Source organism: Myotis myotis, unplaced genomic scaffold (genome assembly GCF_014108235.1).
Source record: "Myotis myotis isolate mMyoMyo1 unplaced genomic scaffold, mMyoMyo1.p scaffold_m19_p_27, whole genome shotgun sequence".
NCBI classification, from domain to species: Eukaryota; Metazoa; Chordata; class Mammalia; order Chiroptera; family Vespertilionidae; genus Myotis; species Myotis myotis.
In genome coordinates this window covers 1,548,533-1,563,571 of record NW_023416332.1, presented here as the reverse complement: position 1 = coordinate 1,563,571, position 15,039 = coordinate 1,548,533, and the positions used below count along the sequence as shown (strand labels likewise).

The 15,039-nt window shown below is 62.6% G+C and overlaps 1 protein-coding gene across 1 annotated transcript; it reads left to right on the top strand.

Moving 5' to 3' along the window:
- Positions 1-5,786: 5,786 nt before the first annotated feature.
- Positions 5,787-11,657, top strand: PPP1R32 (protein phosphatase 1 regulatory subunit 32). The gene is made up of 12 exons (XM_036295916.1): positions 5,787-5,895; positions 6,276-6,393; positions 6,635-6,788; positions 7,700-7,825; positions 8,429-8,492; positions 8,890-9,002; positions 9,388-9,447; positions 9,553-9,639; positions 9,921-10,034; positions 10,115-10,209; positions 10,967-11,131; positions 11,588-11,657. The coding sequence occupies exons 1-12, from the start codon at positions 5,787-5,789 to the stop codon at positions 11,655-11,657; spliced, it is 1,275 nt and encodes a 424-aa protein (XP_036151809.1).
- The last annotated feature ends 3,382 nt before the right edge of the window (positions 11,658-15,039 follow it).

Genomic DNA, 15,039 nt, shown 5'->3' with positions numbered 1-15,039 from the left:
CCCCCCCCCCCCATCCCAATCACTGCCCAGAATATCTCCATCCCGGTGGAGGCCAGGATTAGGTTCTTATCTTCTGCTTCATCTTGTTTCATCTTCCCCAGGAGTCATGAATTTTTAAACCTCGTGCAAGATCAACCAGTTCCCCCAGAGGAGACAGTGAAAGAACAGAACAGGCAGAGGCAGGACAGCCATCACATAAACACACGTTCTTCCAGGAAATGCCGCCCGCCTGCCTGCCAAGGGGGGGAAACGCAGGGGAAGCAGTGACGCCAGCCCGGTGGGCGGTGGGTGGAGGGGAGAGCACGCTCAGCTGCCAGGGCCGGCGGTTCCTTTTAGGAAAGACAGAGAGATGGGACTTGGGCCCTTAGAGACTGGGGCTACTTCCGTTCCTGCAGGTGATGTGCAGTGAGCAGGGCCTCCAGAGCAATTTTTACGGGGGGAGGGAGGGGCGGGGGGGAGGGGGGAGAGCCCAGCCCTGCAGCTCTCCCGCCTCCCTAAGGCAGCGGACCTTCCCACCAGCCCAAGTCATCCTGCAGAGGAGAAGCTGGAAATGGGAAAACCCGCAGTGGAGCCGAAGGCATCTGGCCCGTCTGCAGGCTCCTCCCTGGGCCCAGTCTTTTTATTTTCACTGATTTCAGAGAGGAAGGGAGAGGGAGAGAGAGATAGAAACATCAATGATGAGAGAGAATCATGGATTGCTGCCTGCTGCAGGCCCCCCACTGGGGATCGAGCCTGCAACCCGGGCATGTGCCCTTGACCGGGAATCAAACCATGACCTCCTGGTTCATAGGCTGATGCTCAACCATTGAGCCACGCCAGCCGGGCTGGACCCAATCTTTACACCCATAATAACCACACCCCTGCCACTTGGCAGTGCCCTGGTACTGCATGTCCCAACTTCAAATTGCTCCACCACTGGGGCACCTCAGGGCCGCTGGGATCCAGGTGGTCGCACAGTGGGGGCACCTGCTCTGGGGGAGGTCTGCAGGTGGCCTCAGAAGAATCTGGGCTCAGAAGCAGTGTTCCTGTTGGCAGAATGAGGGGCTTGGTGAGCTGTTTCACGGACCCCGTGGCCTCTGTGGACACGCCTGAGGGTCTGGCTGGGAGAGACTGCCCGTGCGGGTCCAGAGGCCCCGGAGGGCCAGGCCACCCTCCCCTGTAACAAGGCAGAGGGGAAGGGGCCGGAAAGAGGGTGGGCTGGGGGTCCTGCTGCCTCACAGATGAGGTGGGGGGAGGAGTAGGTGAGGGACAGCCATCATTTCAATATCCATTTGAAGAGAGAGATCCAAGGCTTGAGCCCAAACAAGCAACACATCTCCCACTACAAACACATCAGCCGGACCTCCTGTTCCGGACCAGCCCCTGCTTTTCACAGGCAGCAGGACCAGAGAGGGGCGGTTACTAAAGGAACGTCACACAGCCCTGTTTGTCGCAGAGCCAGACCTCAAACCCACGTTTTAGAAGAGGCTCAGGAAGGAGCAGGGATGTGACCTGGGCTCACCCTAGACATCAGCACCTCTGCCTCTTCCTCTGCCTCTCCCGGCTAAAGGCTAAGGGGGCTCAGCCCAGGCCTTCCCTGAGGCCACACCTGATCCTGTACCCCTCCCCCTCCCCCTCCCCCTCCCCCCTCCCCACCACCCCTTGTCTCAGGGCCCAGGAAACAGCACCCTTTGGGCCTGGCCGCAGGCCTCCAGCACAGGGACTTGAACCGTATCATAGGACCCAGCAACGCCTCTTCTGGACACACACCCCAAAGAACTGAAAGCAGGGACGCAAAGAGATACTTGAACCCCATGTTCAGCCCCGGAAGCGCTGCCTTCTCAATCTTACTGCGCAGGCCTGGACCAGGTCACCCATCTAGCCAGGGCAGCCTGTCCCTTCGGAGCCACGTGGCGTGGAGCGCAGGACCACAGGCTCAGCACTTCCCAGAGGATCTGCCCCGCGCCCAGCAGGCCTGGCGCAACCCCAGAGCCAAAGCGGCCTCCACCCATTCGCGCCTGGGGCAATGTAGTCGCCCGGCTCCCTCCTCCTGCATCCCCAGCCGCAGGAAGGCAGCGCCTCTCCTGCAGTTCCGGCTTATGGCCGCTGGGTGTCGCCACACAGCAGAGAACCACAGCTGCCGGCCCTGATGGGCGTTGGGGCCGGGAGGGCCTCCGCCTGGGGAATTCCTGCCCAAGTCTTTCTGGGCGCCCGCCCAGGTGGTCCCCAGAGGCTCAGAGCTTCCCTCCAGGCGCTAGGGGAGCATTTCAAACGCTTCACCCCCCTGCTAAAAGGCACCCTGGGCACAGGCCCCTGCAGGCTGCCTTCCCCAGCTGAGCCCTCGCCCCTCGGTGCCCAGCCTCGGGGGACAGTCGCCCCTGCTCCACGCAGGCCGGGCACTGCCCACCTTTGTCCTGCGGGCCTTCCACATGGAGGCCGCCCCCCATCTCCGCCGGGTGCAGGCCTCCTGCCGAGGGCATTTCAGATCCACCCCAGCCCTGCGGGTGGGTGCCATGTTCCTCCCTTCCAGGGCCCGACCCAGGGTCAGGGAGGCGACGGGGGAGCCACCAGCTGAGGAGCGGCAAGCGGCCCCTGAGCTCAGCCTCTCAGGCTCTTGCGTTGGGCTTCCTTCGGCTCCATCACACTCCTGGGTCTGAGGCCCTGGCTCGCCGAGGGCAGGGCCGGGTGGAATGCCTGCTTGTAACTTTTAGGCCCCAACCTTTGCCAAGGCCTCTTCCTCACTCTAAGATGGCACCTACCACCTAAGTGTGCCAGACACTGGGCCAAGTGCTTTAGGCGTACCACAACCCCATGGGTAGCTACCAACAGTGCCCCCACTTTCCAGAGGGGGAAACTGAGGCACGCAGAGCAGGCACCGAGTCTGACAGCTATAAGGGGGGCGGGCGGGCAGGGCTCAGGCCAGCTGGCTTCAGAGTCTGAGTTCTTGCTTGTGATCATCACGTCTCTACAGACACTTTGAGGAACCCATTCCTTCCCTTCCCCCCGGGGGACACCCCCGCCATGGCGCCTTCTCTTGTGTTTCATGGGCGGGGCATATGTAAACCTCGGCCATTGGGCTGGGAGCTCCTCGCTGGAGGGCAGGGCTGTGTGCCTTCGCTTCTGCCTGCCACACCTCCCGGGGCCCTGGGCCCCACTGAGTTCAGGGTCCCTCTGTGGGGTCATATGTAGACACTGGCACCCTCCCTGGCAGGCCCAGTCGCCCGAGTGAGTGCAGCAGGGGCAGCCCCTCCCTGCCCCCGCTCCCCTGCATTCACACCTCACCCTCTCCTGAGGGCAGGGGTGCTCACACCCAGCATGAGAGCAGGTGAAACCTCCAGGGAATTTACAAGCTGACTGTGGAACTCAGCCACTGTTAACAAGGAAAACCTGACCACGCGAACAATGGAGGGGGCCCGGGCCAGTTGGCTCAGTGGCTAGAACGTCGGCCTGCGGATTCTGGTCAGGGGCACATGCCGGGGTTGTGGGCTCGATCCCCAGTAGGAAACATGCAGGAGGCAGCCGATCCATGATTCTCTCTCATCACTGAGGTTTCTCTCTCTCCCTCTCCCTTCCTCTCTGAAATCAATACATTTTAAAATGAAGGTAATAAGTACTTCAAAGTCAGCGCCTGCTGATGTAACTACTGACCTTGAGACGACTCCCGGCCACGGCTGGGCACACTGTAACCGTGGGCTCCTGAGCCTGTCCTCCCGGCTCCCAGCCCAGCGCCATGGCCTTGGAGGTTGAAAGCAGTCAGACAGGAGTCCTTATGCCCCGGAAATTGGCAAATGCTACAGATCAGGACTCCCACCCCACCTCCCCAGAGAGCCAGTGTTAAGCATTTACAAGCCCTAAAGCGGCCAATGCCGGGTGGGGGAGGAGGGAGGGGGGGCGGGCCGCAAGTGGGCCCTCCCAGCGGGGCAGGGGCCTCGGACTTGGCTCTGCCTCCGCCCGCTGCGAGGCCGGGCACTGTGTCCTTAGGCCTCACTTCTCCATCTGCAAAATAAGGCTGAGAAGAGCAGCTTGAAACACTGCGCCCGGCCGGATTGAGCGTCGACCTGTGTGTGAACCAGGAGATCAGGGTTCGATTCCCGGTCAGGGCACAGGCCCGGGCTGAGGGCTCGATCCCCAGCAGGAGGCAGCCGATGGATGATTCTCTCTCATCATTGATGTTTCTGTCTGTCTCCCCCCTGCCTCTCTGAAATCCATAAAAATATATTTACAAAAAGAAAAGGAAAGCTGAGCCTCAGTAATCATTCGGGTGCTGAGTCCGCGCGCCCGCCCGCCCGCCCGCCAGCAGCCCTGTGCGCAGGCAGCCACAGCCCTCGGGGAGGAGGAGGAAGTGGGGGCGGGAGGGGATCAGAACCTCATCAAAGGCGACAGATCCGGCTTGAACCACACCCGCGAGGGCTGCGGTTTCTTGGGGATAATGATTCATGTGCGCCGAGGAGCTGGGCACGGACTTGGCGCTGGCAGAACACTGCAAGCGTTCATTAACCCAGAGGCTGAGAGTGGAGCCCGGACCCACCCACATCTGCGTATCAGCCTGTTTTCTGATTGCCAGCTCTCCAGCCGCCTTGCTTGCCTAACCTCATCGTCCCCATGGGACAAGAGCAATAATAATAGCGACCTGGAAGAGCTACTGTAGATAACGGACGGCAAGTGTCTGCTGAGAAGCGGGCACTCAATAAATGGAAGTGATTGCTCTGGATTATCTTTTATTTCGCGTCACTCAGAGAACAGCTCTGCTGGGCCCTGGCGGAGGGAGGCTGGCGATGGGGGAGGCCGCGGAGGCAGGCTCTGGCCTGGACAACGCCTGGCACCTGCCCGCTCCGGCCAGGTCAGCCCCTCACAGGGCCCTGGCCTTAGAAGGGCTTCAGAGGCGTGGGACGCTGTTGCTAGGCGCCGGTTGCTAGGCAGCCACTGTGACTCCTGGCCTGGCCACCTCCCTGAGGGCCCAGGATTCTCTGGAGCAGCTCCTGCCTCCTGTCGCCTCTCGCAGACCTCAGAGCCATTGCGGCGGGCAGGTGAGGGTGGGGCAGCTGCGGTCGGGCAGAGCCAACTTCTGGTGGGAGGTGGGCGAGGCCCCAGGAGTGGAGGGAGAGACGAGGCCCGGGCTGGGAGTGGGCGTCCAGCTGGAGTAGCTGGGAGTTCCCACCGGCCAGGGCGGGCCGTCGGTCCCCAGAGGGTGGTGTGTGGGGTTAGAACAGTGACGGCGAACCTTCTGAGCTCGGCGTGTCAGCGTTTTGAAAAACCCTAACTGAACTCTGGTGCCGTGTCACATACAGAAATTTTTCAATATTTGCAACCATCGTAAAACAAAGACTTCTGTTTTTGATATTTATTTTATATATTTAAATGCCATTTAACAAAGAAAAATCAACCAAAAAAATGAGTTCACGTGTCACCTCTGACACGCGTGTCATAGGTTCGCCATCACTGGGTTAGGATCAGGATGCGCAGGAGTCAGGTGCCCTGTGCCCAGGTCCTAGCTCTACCATGGACGCTGAGCTAATCCTTCCACTTGAAACCTCAGTTTTCCCGGCTGTAAAATGGGAGTTCACACCAAGGTGTGGGGCAGTGAACCGAGACCCAGTATCCAAGACACATGCTGACAATGACGAGTCCTTCCTTCAGTGCGAGGTGTGGGTGGTGGACACAGGCAGGCCTGGGGAGGGGCCAGCCGGGTGGGGTTCCACCACCTCCTCTGTGGTCTCCATGGCCGGAACTGGGGCCCTTGGTCTGCTGGACCCCCAGGCTCTGTGTGTTTCCTTCCTAGGCCCCCGGGGGCCCTGCCCCACAGCACGATGACGGGGAAAATCCCCCTGGGGGTTGCCTCCCCTTACGTGAAGACGAGTTCAGGGGGCTGCGCGGACCCCATGAAATTCTACGCCACCACCTACTGCACAGCCTACGGTGAGGGCGCCTTTGTGCAGGGGGATGGGGGAGGCCTCTGCGGGAGAGAAGCAGCCCCCCGGCCTGTCACACAGAGTGACGGCAGCCCCCCGAGCCCCGCAGGGACCGTGTTCACACATGTGCTGTCCGCAGGCCCGCCCCGTAGCCCCTGCCCAGGACCCCCCCTGTGACGCTGCCCCACTGACCTGGGCCTCAGCCAGAGTCCCAGAGGGCCAGGCTTTTCCTATCGCACAGGTTCCTGCCCCTGGCTCTGTGCCTTCTCCATCGCGGGGCCCCTGAGCTCTGGGGGGAGCTGGCCCTGCCTGGGAAGGCCCGCCCTCTGCGCTCGCCCCCTGCTGACCTGGGTCCTGCCTCCCTGCCCCCTCCCCCACCCCCCGCAGGCCGGGAGGAGTTCAAGCCCCGCATGGGCAGTCATAAAGGCACCGGCTACAAATCGAATTACCGGCCTGCGGTCTCATACCAAGCCGGCCTCCATGCTCCCGACAATCCAGCCATGGGGTATGGTCTGTACACCCCTTTCGCAGCCCCTGCCCTGCTGGGCCTCACTCTCATGGACACCCACGCACGGGGACTCTGAGCCTTGCCTGCCCCGGCCTGGGGCTCTGGGGGGCTCAGGGCCTGGCCCCTAAGGACTCGGGGCCCAAAGGACTTCCGAGGCATCCTGGGGGCTGGAGGGGGGCGGAGAGCTGCTGGAGAGAAGCACCCCAGGCCCCGGGGTGATAGCTCCTGCTGCCCTCAGGGAACAAGTCCGGGACAGCTTCCAGACAGTCACCAGCCAGAGTTACCGCCCCCTGGAGATGCCTGATGGCAAGTGCCCGCTGCCCGGTAGCTTGTACCAGACCAGCTCTGGCTACTCTCGGGAGAAGGCCAGCACGGCACCCACCTCCAAGGAGGTCAGTGCTGGGCCAGGGCCGGGGGCGGGGGCTGAGATGGGGTGGAAGGGGGGCTGGGCCCGAGAGAGTGGGATTCCTCCAGCAGGCAGGGCTGCCCTGCTAGGCACTGGTCCAGGCTGAGATGTCTGGGTACGAGGGAGCCATTGTGGCTCCACTTTCATCCCCACGCCCTTCTCCAGCCCCACGCCCAACCCCATCCCCAGAATCTCCAGCATCCCTTCCCCGTCTCCAGGCCCACACACCACCATTCTCACCATCGCTGTCACTTCCACATGTGCCATCATCACCCCCGTCTTCCTTCCTGTCTTTGTGGTGGCCACCATTCCTATCATCACCATCACCTCTGGGTACCCACCCACCCACTCCTGTATCCGTTCCACCCATGTCCTGGCCACCTCTGCCGTGGCTGAAGGTGATCAGTGCTGGGGAAAGTACAACAGGGACGAGGCAGGGGGTGCAGCAGAAGTGAAGGGGCTGCACCTGCAAATCAGGTCAGAGAAGGTTGCTATGGAGACGTTAGACAAAGACGTGAGGGAGGTGAGTGTTCCGCTCAACCGCAGCAATGTGAGGCAGGCGCGTCCCAGCCCTGCGGACAGCAAGTGCAAAGGCCCTGGGGCCCGGGTGGGGGTGTCTGGGGTGAGGAGGGACAGCAAGGAGGCAGGGACTGGAGAGGAGTAGGGGGGCCGAGGGCCTTGTGGGCTGCTGTCTGGACGTGGGCTTCTACTCCCAGGGGGGCGAGTGCTGCAGGGCTCTGAGCAGAGGGGTAGGACCCGCCCTCATTGTACAGGGACCCCAGAGGCTGCTGCGGAGACCCTGGGAATCCAGGGCAGAATCGGGGTCAGGAAGTGACTGCCACCCCTCACCAGGCGGGCGATTGGTTGCTCCCTCTTCTCCCCCCCCCCCCCCCCCAGGTCAGGAAGGTGCATTTTGACACCCAGGACTACGGGCCACAGGCCATCACCGGGCTGGAGCCCAAGCACGTGCCCCTGCTCCAGCAGCAGAACAAGGGCTCCGTGGAGTGGGAGAATGCCCGACACGTGAGTGGGTGACCCCAAGGCGGGCTGCGGGCTGGGCAGGGGGCCGACCCGCCTCCTCCTCCTCCTCCCTCTGCACTGACTCCCCCAAGGAGCCCACGACATGCGGGCTCGGGGCACCAAAAAGCAACAACAAAAACAGAAATGGGCGAGCCAAGGACTCGATTCCCAAGAAGGCATCCAAGCGGTCCTTCTGCAAGTCTTGGGGTTTAACACCGGCCCCCTGCTCCCCGCCTCACCCAGACGCCTTGGGTCCGGGCCCTGAATTGTGAAGTGGACTCCCATTCTCTTCCTTCGGTCTCTCTCCTCTCTTCGGGCCCCTTCCGGTCTGGGCCCCTCCTGGGGGCCCCGGGCCCCGCTGCTCATCGCTAGGAGTCCCGTGTGGGGTGGGCGGTAGTTTTCGTGGTCGCCGGGGAACTGTGCTCTCGTGAATTCTGGCACTGGGAGGCCTGGTCGGAGAGGAACTCGCGTCCCGGTGTCGGACTGGCCCTCACTGCTCAGGACACAGCACACAGGTCTGCTCGGAGCAGGTTCCCAGAGCTACCCCGCCCCCAGCCGCCCCCTGGGCCCGGCCACCTGTGTCCCCACGCCCACCCTCTGTTCCAGGGCCCGCGCTTCATGGCTTCCGAGTATAATTCCAAGTATCTCAAGGAGCCCTCAACCCAGCCAGGTGGGCACTTGTCTGAGCTCAGACCTCCTTCCACTGCGCCTCCCTCCCCCGACCCCAGACAGGCCCAGGAGCGCCCCTGGGGGACGGGAGCGGGCACAGCACCAGGAAGGCGCGGGGGCGGGGAGCAGGGGTAGAAGGACATTCAGGCAGTTGGGGGAACCGTCTCCCCGGGGTGACCTCAGTGCCTTAGGCTCGCCAAACCCCAAAGGACAGCTGTCACCTTGCAGGGCTGGTCGAGCACCCCAGCCACCCCTGGCCTGTGGGCCCTGGATTCTGGTTTCCTCCTGGCGCCCCGGATCCTGGGGGTTCAGCTCGGTCCCTACCCGCCCGGCCTCTGAGCCCCTGGAGGCCCCGTGGGTGGGGCAGGTGGCCGGGAGCACAGGGCGGCCTTTTGCAGATCTCCTGCAGAAGAAATCCATCGGGGCCAAGGAGGAGAGCGGCTTCACCGAGGGGTCCACCAAGAACCCCATCGCCTTCCAGGCGCCCTCCCAGGCGCTCCCTGGGGACCCGGTAAGTGGGGCTGGGCCCCCCTGGAGTCGCAGGGGGACGGAAGCCTTCCGGCCTGGGAATCCCTAGCTTTGTTTACATGTGAGCTGCAGAACCTCCTGTTCAAACGCAAGCTGAAAGAGCATCTGTAAAAACTACTCCTTCGGCCTAATCCCCCCACTTTATGGACGGGAAGACTGAGGTCTAAAGAGGAGAAGCCGCGGGGCCAACCGAGGTCACTCAGCACCGGACAGGCCCCTGCCCCCTGGTGCCACTCAGCGCCACGGCCGCCTCACCCTCCCACGCCCGTCCCTTCCCTGGGACCCCAGTCACCCCCATTCGCGCTGAGCCCTGCAGGGGCCGCGCCGCTGGCGGGCTCACTGACGCTGCTCCGCCGGCCTCTTTCCAGGCCCTCCTTCCCGGCCGGAGCACCAGCAAGGCGGACTTCCTCCCCATGACCCACCTTCATGTGAGCGGGGCGGGGAGGGACGCCTGTCCCCACGGCTGGGGGTCTGGGGGCAGTTAGGACAGGGCGGAGGCCTGCTCCTGCCTCCAGCGCCGCTCTGTGCCTCAGGGGGACGAGCTTCTGCCCCAGGTGACCAGGGGCTCCGAGTGGGAGACTGGCTTCAGCCGAGTGAATGAGAGGATTCTGGGCTCCAGGGTAAGCGGCCGGGCTCCCTGGGAGAAGGCGGGGGGGGGGGGGGGGGGGGGGGGGCGGGTTCTGGGCCTGGGCTGGCCCTGAGGGGTGGGGAGAATCAGGGTATTTGAGCCCCTGGGGAGGGTGAAGGCCTAGGCGCTGGGAAGGGAGGGTGTGTTGGAAACGGAACAGTGTGGCTGGAGGGGACGGACGGTGGTGGGTCCGGGGCAGGTTGCGGCTGCCGGCCTCTGCCTGGCCTCCCTCCATCCTGGCTGCCTCCGCCGGGCTGTGCTCTGTCCCCGCAGGCGCCCCCTCCCAGCCCGGAGCGCAGCAGCTTGACCCACTGGCAATTCCAGCACCCGCAGCGGGTGCAACAGACAAATGTCTCCCTGCTGGGCCGGGAGACGGTGGGGAACAAGGTGAGGCCTGGGGTCCCCCACCCCCGCCGCCAGGCCCTCCCCGCTCCTGACCTGACAGCCCCTCCCGCCCTTTTCGGCAGGAGCCCACAGGGTACAGCCTGAACAACGCCAGCTACGTCCGGAGCCCCTACGAGCCTGGCGTGGACAATCCCTACCTGACCTCCTACAGCCAGGGGTGAGCCCCTCCCTGCCCAGGCCTGGGCTGTGAAGCCGCCTTCAGACAGGGGCCAGGCCGGGCCCAGGGATGAGCTCAGCCTGGGAGGAGGCTCAACACCGGGGCAGCCATGGGCTGTGGGAGCCAGGACTCCTGTTGGAGAGGGCTGGGCGGGGGGAGGGGGGCGCTGCAGAGGTGGGGGGCTGTAGAGGTGGGGGACTGCAGAGGTGGGGGGTGCAGAGGTGGGGGACTGCAGAGGTGGGGGGTGCAGAGGTGGGTGGAGAGGCTGCAGAGGTGAGTGGGAGCTGCAGAGGTGGGTGAGGGGGGCTGCAGAGGTGGGGGGCTGCAGAGGTGAGTGGGGGGCTGCAGAGGTGGGGGACTGCAGAGGTGGGGGGCTGCAGAAGTGGGGGGCTGTAGAGGTGGGGGACTGCAGAGGTGGGGGGGTGCAGAGGTGGGAGACTGCAGAGGTGGGGGGTGCAGAGGTGGGTGGAGAGGCTGCAGAGGTGAGTGGGGGCTGCAGAGGTGGGTGAGGGGGGCTGCAGAGGTGGGGGGCTGCAGAGGTGAGTGGGGGGCTGCAGAGGTGGGGGGCTGCAGAGGTGAAGTGGGGGGGCTGCAGAGGTGGGTGAGGGGGGCTGCAGAGGTGGGGGCGGGGGGCTGCAGAGGTGGGGGTGGGGGGCTGCAGAGGTGGGGGCGGGGGCTGCAGAGGTGGGGGGCTGCAGAGGTGGGGGCTGCAGAGGTGGGCAGAGAGGCTGCCGTCACAGCCCCTCCTGTGCCACAGGTACTTCGAGAACATCCCGAAGGGCCTAGACCGGGAAGGCTGGACTCGAGGGGGCCTCCAGCCGCAGAAACCCGGAGGCTATGCCCTCAACCAGCCGGTCACCCGCATGGAGGCCATCCCCACGCCCACGGAGAGCCTGAGGCACCTGCACCCCCACGTGGGAAGGTAGCAGGCCCTCCCTCCCTCCCTCCGCTCCGGCAGGGCCTCTCCCCGGCCTCTCCTCTCTCCGTCCATCTGTCCGTCTTCTGAGAGGCCCATTTCCTCCTTTCCTCCCTCTGGCTCGCTCATCGCTTCTCCTGCCCACACGCTCCCTCCCTCCCCAGGGACCAGAGGCCATCAGTCCTGCCCCTGCTCCCTTCCGGCTGTGTGTGTGTGTGGGGGGGGGGGCAGGGAGGGAGGCAGGAGGGGACACACAACTGAATGGACTGTGGTTAAGCCTCACTCTGACACCTTTCGGCCCAGTTCCTCACAAGTGGCATTTGTACCAACAACGTCCGAGCTGGCAGCAAGGCCGCCTGTGGCCTGGCTGCTCAGGCTGAGCGCTGGCCCCTCGGGAGGCGCAGGCGGAAGCAAGGGCCGGCTCGCTGCCCACCCCCCCTCTGGTCCCCTTCCTCCCTGCAGAACCCTGATCTCCACGGACCCCTTCTACCGCCCCCCACCGCACTGCGGCCGCTTCAACACACCCCACTGAGCCGAGGCCTGGGTAAGGGTTGGGGGACCCTCCTGCAGCTGCTCCCCATGTGGGGGTTGCTGTTCAGGGCCAAGCCCTGGGTCGGGAAGCCCTGCCTGGGGGCCCCAGCCACAGAGCAGGGTGTGGGCGAGTGCCCAGAACCACCCAGAGCCCCTCAGGCCTCGTCTCCGTTCCCCACACCACAGGTTCGCCGAGCCAATGGGGCAGGAGCCGGCTGCTGTCCCTGTCCCCACCCCAGAGCCCCTGGGACCCCCGCCCCCCAGTTACTTTCCTAATGAAATAAAAAGCAGCAAAGCAGAGTCGTGTCCGTCACTGTCAGGGGGGCGGGGGGAGGGCTGGGAAAGGGAGGGTGGGCCGGGTGCCAGGTGGGGGCGAGGGCCAGGTGAGGGTCAGGGAGGTCCAGCTGGACTCACCGTGACCCTGAGGACGAAGCACTTCACTCTTGAGACTCGGTTTCCTCTCCCGTCAGGGGGTCTCCTGGGCTGTGCTAAGTGCTCGGGCAGGTGGGCGGGAGGGGAGGCAGAGCTGGGTGGCTGAGAGGCCTCGATACCTGGTCTATCGCGTGGGGCGGGCGGGCTTCTGGGCTCTTCTGGGGCCCACACTGGAGGGATGGAAGGAGCGGGGAGGACGGGGTGGGGGCAGGAGGAGCCCCCAAGGTCTCTCCAGAGACAGAGGGAGGAGGGCGCATGTGGAGAGCGGCTGCAGTGTCTGGGCAGGTTCAAGCCTCGGGCTGATGAGAGGGCACAGTCCTCTCATGGCCACGTGCAGGTCCCAGCTTGGAGGGCAGGGCCTTCCCATCACAGTGACAGCCAACAGCTGCAGCTGTGAGCTTGAACCTGTGGTCCGAACACGCGGCCCCACGTGCCTGAGTGATGTGGGCTTGGTAGAGTTCAGGTGCATGTAGTTGAGTAGGATGGACACCCACGAGAACGTTGTAACCATCTTGGCCACGCCCTGACTTTGCCTCATGGCATCTGCTATAAAATAGAGACACGGCTCATAGTCCGTGGTGCTGTCTCTCCACCAGAGAGGGCGGCGTCCCACCGCGCCCCAGCTTTCTTCTCTTCTCTGCCTTTTCTCCATCCTTCACCGCCCCCTCTCAGGGTTGCCCTTGGCCGTGCTGGCGTGGCACAGGCGCATAAGGAGGGGCACGTGGACGCCAGCAGGGGAGTTTGGGGCTGCGGGAAGGGCTGGTCCCTGGGCCGCCCTTTGTGGGAATGGGAGCAGGCGCACCCCGGCGGCTGTTTGGCACCAGGACCCATGCCCGTGAGGCAGATCTGGGCTGCCACTCAGCACCCGCCTCTCCAGGTCGCGTGTGTGACGCCAGCTCTACAGCTGTGGCTGGGCCCTGCTGGCACCTGCGCCTTATTTTATAAACGAGGAGCCGGGCCCAGGGGGGCATGAGCTGCTCCAGGTCACACAGCAGGAAGGCAGCACAGCCCAGCCTAGGCTGAGGGCGTCCCCTGCACCTGGCAGGCCGGCCCCGCGTGCAGAGGGCGGACTCAGTGGTCCAGCTGCTGCTCCCCTCTTCCAGCCCTGTGGGGGTGTCTGGGGAGCAGCTCTGCTGACCCGGGGTCCCCGCAGGTCTTCCTGGCATCCCCGGGGTCTTCCGCAGCAGCATGGGAGCTGTCGTGGCCTGGCTGGGGCTCCCTGTGGCATGTGGGGGAGGGAAGAGGGGACACAGTCTCCCAGCTACAGGCCCAGCCAGACTCAGGCCCTGCGAAAGCCCCACGCACAGTGGCTGGTCCATGGCCCCCAACATTGGGGGTGAGTCACCAAACTAGAGATTTGCCACCTGCCCTGACTGGTTTGGCTCAGTGGATGAAACATTGGCCTGCGGACTCAAGGGTCCCAGGTTCGATTCCAGTCAAGGGCATGTACCTTGGTTGGGGGCACATCCCCAGTGGGGAGTGTCCAGGAGGCAGCTGATCCATGTTTCTCTCTCATCGATGTTTCTAACTCTCTATCCCTCTCCCTTCCTCTCTGTGAAAAATCAATAAAATATATTAAAAAAAAAAAAGATTTGCCACCTGGGCTGATCCCAACCCAGGCCTGGCCACCGTGAGGGGGGAGAGGGGAGGTCAGCCAACCCACCACCCACAGTCACACTCACCCCAAAACACACACAGACCCCTGGAGATGCACATGCAAACACAGACGGATACAAAAATCCCAGCAGAGAAGTGTGCCTAGACCAGTGGTAGGCAAACCGTGGCTCGCAAGCTACATGTGGCTCTTTGGCCCCTTGAGTGTGGCTCTTCCACAAAATACCATGTGCGGGTGCGCACATACGGTGCGATTGAAACTTCGTGGCCATGCGCAGAAGTCGGTTTTCGGAAAGGAGACAGACGAAACAAGTATACAAGACGGGTGTGGATGGGAGAGTTGGAAGGGGTCGACCTCAGTGAACGTACCTCCATCAGATGGAGGACGTTTTTAGCAAAGGCCGGCTTAGGAGTCCCCTAATTATGTTAATAACAATGTACCTACCCATATAGTTTAAGTTTAAAAAATTTGGTTCTCAAAAGAAATTTCAATCGTCGTCCTGTTGATATTTGGCTCTGTTGACTAATGAGTTTGCCGACCACTGGCCTAGACTCACTAACAACAACACACAGAAACATGGAAACACAAAACAAGCATGTACATGACCACGGGTCATCACATGAGCACCTGAGGTGCTTCTGCATGCAGACACATACACACACAGGCACATCAACACGCATAGGCACAGACACACACAGGCACATCAACATGCATAGACACAGACACACACAAGCACATCAACACGCATAGACACAGATATATCAACACACAGACACAGGCATACATAGACACATCAACACGCATAGACACAGACACATCAACACACATAGACACAGGCACACACAAGCACATCAACACACATAGACACAGACACATCAACACGCATAGACACAGACACATCAACACACAGACACAGACACACACAGGCACATCAACACACATAGACACAGACACATACACATCAACATGCATAGAAAGACACATGCACATCAACACACATAGACACAGACACATACACATCAACACGCATAGACACAGACACATACACATCAACACGCATAGACAGACACATACACATCAACATGCATAGACACACACACACATACATAGACACAGACACATACACATCAACACACATAGACACATACACATACACACACGTAGACACAGACACATACACATCAACACGCATAGACAGACACATACACATCAACAGACACAGACACATGCACATCAACACGCATAGACACAGACACCGACATAGACACACAAAATCAGCGGGACAGACATCTGCTGCATCCATTTCTCATTCCCCCATCGGTGTCTCCTTACAGCT

Coding starts and splice junctions, on each gene's coding strand:
- PPP1R32 (XM_036295916.1), top strand. CDS start 5,787: ATGACGGGGAAAATCCCCCTGGGGGTTGCCTCCCCTTACGTGAAGACG. Junction 6,789..7,699: donor CGGCACCCACCTCCAAGGAG/GTCAGTGCTGGG, acceptor CCCCCCCCCCAG/GTCAGGAAGGTGCATTTTGA. Junction 9,640..9,920: donor AGAGGATTCTGGGCTCCAGG/GTAAGCGGCCGG, acceptor CTGTCCCCGCAG/GCGCCCCCTCCCAGCCCGGA.